At 45.6% G+C, this 4,063-nt stretch overlaps 1 protein-coding gene across 1 annotated transcript in view; it reads left to right on the top strand.

Moving 5' to 3' along the window:
* Positions 1-1,922: 1,922 nt before the first annotated feature.
* LOC109912529 (protein diaphanous homolog 1) overlaps positions 1,923-4,063 on the top strand; it is a 323,327-nt gene continuing 321,186 nt past the window's right edge. The window contains exon 1 of the mRNA XM_048603507.1: positions 1,923-2,368. Within this exon, the coding sequence (XP_048459464.1) occupies positions 2,270-2,368 (99 nt within the window). The 5' untranslated portion in view covers positions 1,923-2,269. The remainder of the gene's footprint in view (positions 2,369-4,063) is intronic.

The following is a 4,063-nucleotide window of genomic DNA, read 5'->3' as shown; positions in this document are numbered from 1 at the left end:
TTGTGGCAAACTCTTAGGTTTGGACAGATTTATATTTATACAAAAAATGAAGAAAACGAAATAAGCCTAATCCAAATAATAAAAAGGAGGAAAGAAAATATAATCATATGATTGGGAGTGGTGGACTGTGTGCCTGCCCATTCAAACTGCCTTGCAAACGTTTTTTTAATTACACTATTTTTCCTAATCAACCTGTTCAGAGATGTTATTGCACATCTGTGGCACAGGTGCAACTTAAACCCAGGCCTCCCAGTCCAGGAGTGGGGACATTACCACTGTCTGTACCACAAGAGGATCTTTGCAAACTCAAATTTAGACAGATCCATATTTATATAGAAAGGAATAAACTTTATCTGAACAGTAAAAATGATAAAAATAAAGCAAGTGGTTGTAAACGGTTTGGCAGTGTACTTGGTCTTCAAACAGCTTTGCAAGTTCTTAGGTTTGGACAACTTTGATTTGATTTATTGTAGTCACATGTACCTAAGTACAGTGAAAAGTTTTGTACAGGCAGTACAGTACAGATCATAGCCTACAAAGATCATAGGGTGATTGAACAGAGCAAAGAATACAATGTTACAGTTGCAAAGAAGGTGCATAAAAGCAAAATCAATATTTGGTTTGAAATTTGAGAAGTCCATTCAGAAGTCTGTTAACAGTGGGGAAGAAGCTGTTCTTGAAGCTGTTGATACAATAGCTTAAACACACATATCTTCTGCCTGATGGAAAAGGTTGGAAGACATTATAACTGGGGTGGGATGGGTCTTTTATGATGATGGCTGACTTTCCGAGGCATCAAGAAGTGTAGGTAGAGTCAATGAATGGAAGGTTGGCTTGCCTAATGGTCTGGGCTGTGTTCGCAAATTTCTGTAGCTTCTTACGGTCCTGTGCAGGGCAGTTGCCGTGATGCATCCAGATAGAATGCTTTCTATGGTTCATCTATAAAAGTTGGTGAGAGTCCTAGATGGTGAGTTGCTGAGATTTATACTTACATGAAATAAGAACAAAATAAATGGCTCAGCGGTTGGCTTTGCTGCCTTACAGCACCGGGGACCTGGGTTCGATTCTACCCTTGGGTGACTGTGTGGAGTTTGTAAATTCTCCCTGTGTCTGTGTGGGTTTCCTCTCAGTGCTCTGGTCTCCTCCCACAGTCCAAAGACGTGCAGGGTGGGTGGATTGGCTCTGCTAAATTGTCCATAGTGTCCAGGGATGTTTAGGTTAGGTGGGTTATACTTGGGAAATGCAGGAGTAGGGGAATGGGTCTAGGTGGGATGCTTTTCAGAGGGGTGGTGTGGGCTTGTTGGCCTGTTTCTGTACAGTAGGGATTCTATGAGTCCAGTAACCCTAAACTTCATGTTGTAAGTGGGCAAGCCTACCCTTTTAAACTGTCTTACAAACTCTTTGAAGGGTGTTAAATTAAAACAAAGTCAGAACTCGTATGACACCAGGTTATAGCCCAACAGGTTTATTTGAAATCACAGGCCTTCCGAGCGCTTCTTCTTCATCAGGTGACAAAGCAGCAGCCCTCCAACAGCTTGTGATTTCGAACAAACCTGTTGGGCTGTAACCTGGTGGTCGTGTGACTTCTGGCTCTGTTCCTTCCCAGTCCGACACCGGCACGTCCGCACCAAACTAAAACGGAAACTGACACAGCGGGAGAGAGGATAAAGAAAATAAAGCAAAAGAAAGGAGTTGCTTTCATTTTATTCGAAAAGGAAAAGAAAAACACCAAACCGGCTGCGTTTCACATTGCGTGTCAGTGCCTGCGGCAGGAGTGCAGCATTGCCTTTCTCGCCCCCCCGTGCCCCTCCCGCGACCTCGGCCCCGCCCCTTCCCGCGAGCTGGCGCTCACTGAGGGAGCAGCGTGGCCTGGTCTCGCACACAAACATCTACAATAATTATACACAATATTTTACCTTCGTTTTGTTCTCTTTTGCCCACTTTCTGGAAGGAAGCGGCATGTCATTACCATTCTGACAAAAAAAGTACCGTGAGGCGAGGGAGGGGCTTACAACACCACACCCACCCCGCGCTCAGCGGGCTCGAGTAGGAATCGCAGCCGGCAGCCTGCGCCTAGGCCCCGGGCTCTGGCGGACAGCCCTTCAGCGCTTGGCAAGAGTGGGAGGGGTTTCGAAAGAGAAGGACAGGAACAGTCCACAACACCCCCTCCGCATTGAAAGAGCAGCCGAATGATCCAAGAGATTAGAGACCGAAAGGTTTTAGAGGAAAATAAGTTTACCACAGGAGCAATAAATAAATAAATAAAACCATGGAGGGAAGGAATGAGGCTTCAGGTCCTTCTAAGGGGAAGGAAAAGTCCGGTAAAATGAAGAAAAGCCTGGAGGAAGGAGAAAAGAAAACCAAATTTGTGAGTTGTTATGTTTGCCTTTAGAATTGTTTTCTAATTTGGGGGATAGCTGTGAAAGTGTGGAAGGTTTCACCTTTGTCTGAATTCCTCAGTTATGAGAGCAGCGCCCTTACCTGCCTGTGCAGGTACTCTGAAGGCCCCCCTCTCTCAAAGGGGCACAGAGGCGTCCCAAAGAGCACCCCCTGAGCTGAAATCGGCGCTGCTTCTGGATATTTTCTCTCCAGCTGTGTATTTCTCTTTCTTGTATTCAGCACAAACACTGTCAAGGCAATGTCGGTGGCTTGGCGCAACCTTCCTTTTGGCGCCCTGGCTGCCCCACTTTTCACGGGAAGGAAGGTTATTGGGAGTATTGAGTTGGTATGTCTGTGTCTATATGGGCGTGCTGAAGACACCACTTCCCACTTGCAAAACGAAAGTCGTTTTTTCGCTATTGACACATTTCTGCTCAGCCTGTCATGTTGCCAAGCACAATAACTCTCTCGTCCATAGTCGTTGGGTCACGCCAAAGTTTAAAACTTGTTGTTTAGCACGTTCGGTACTCAGATTTCCGTTGGTCACTGCATTGAATTCAAATCAACAAGCGAGAATTATTTTTGTTCAGAATTGTATATGTTGAGCGGAACAGAATTTGAACTGCACAAATAAAGTCTCGAAGTTCTTTTAAACTTAGCAATGCTGTATTATGGCTGTTCAGTACCAATCCTACAGTGCAAACATGTGGTCCGACCAAATTTAAAAGGGGATCTAAACGCCATTGCTGTTTTGAGTTTTTGCATGTTTAGCAACAGACTTCAGTGTGACTTTCGAACAGACAGGTGCTAAAGGTAGTGGGTAGCCAGTTGTTCATTCCATTACCTAGACATGTGGCCAGCTGTCTGTTACACTGGACTCTGTACAAATCTTGGATCAGTGCTCTCCTGTTAATGCCTTTTAATCAGAGCTGTCTACTTAGCCAAATGTTTTGATTTCCAAGTGTTAAGTTATGCTTGTGTATATATGAAAATTTTTACAACAAAATTTTCTGCTGCAATGATCCTGTTGCTTCTGAGGGGCTGTGTTTTCACTTCCTTCACACCACAGTCCCCAGTCTCATTTTCCTCCAATTTTCTTTTTTTTAAAACATGGTCTTTCATGATAATTATCTCAAATGTAACTGTCTTTGGGTGATAATGCTGGCATAAGGGAAATGTTGCTGAGCTAGTTATCCATAGATTCAAGCGAATATTTGGAGGATATGGACTTGAATCCATCAAAGCAGCTGGTGGAATCTAAAGACAACAAGGTGCAGGGCTGGATGAACACAGCAGGCCAAGCAGCATCATAGGAGCAGAGAGGCTGACGTTTCGGGCCTAGACCCTTCATCAGAAAAGGGGGAGGGGAAGGGGGTTTTGAAATAAATAGGGAGAGAGTGGGAGGCGGATAGAGGAGAGGATAGGTGGAGAGGAAACAAACAGGTCGAAGAGGCGGGGATGGGGCCAGGAAAGGTGAGTGTAGGTAGGGAGTTAGGAAGGGGATAGGTCAGTCCAGGGAGGACGGACAGGTCAAGGGGGCGGGATGAGGTTGGTCGGTAGGAGATGGAGGTGCGGCTTGAGGTGGGAGGAGGGGATAGGTGGGAGGAAGAACAGGTTAGGGAGGCAGGGACGAGTTGGACTGGTTTTGGGATGCGGGGGGGGGAGGGGAGATTTTGAAACTTGT

The sequence above is a fragment of the Rhincodon typus genome, chromosome 12, assembly GCF_021869965.1.
Source record: "Rhincodon typus isolate 14 chromosome 12, sRhiTyp1.1, whole genome shotgun sequence".
In the NCBI taxonomy this organism is placed as follows: Eukaryota; Metazoa; Chordata; class Chondrichthyes; order Orectolobiformes; family Rhincodontidae; genus Rhincodon; species Rhincodon typus.
The sequence above is the reverse complement of the archived record's forward strand: the minus strand, read 5'-3'. Positions and strand labels throughout refer to the sequence as shown.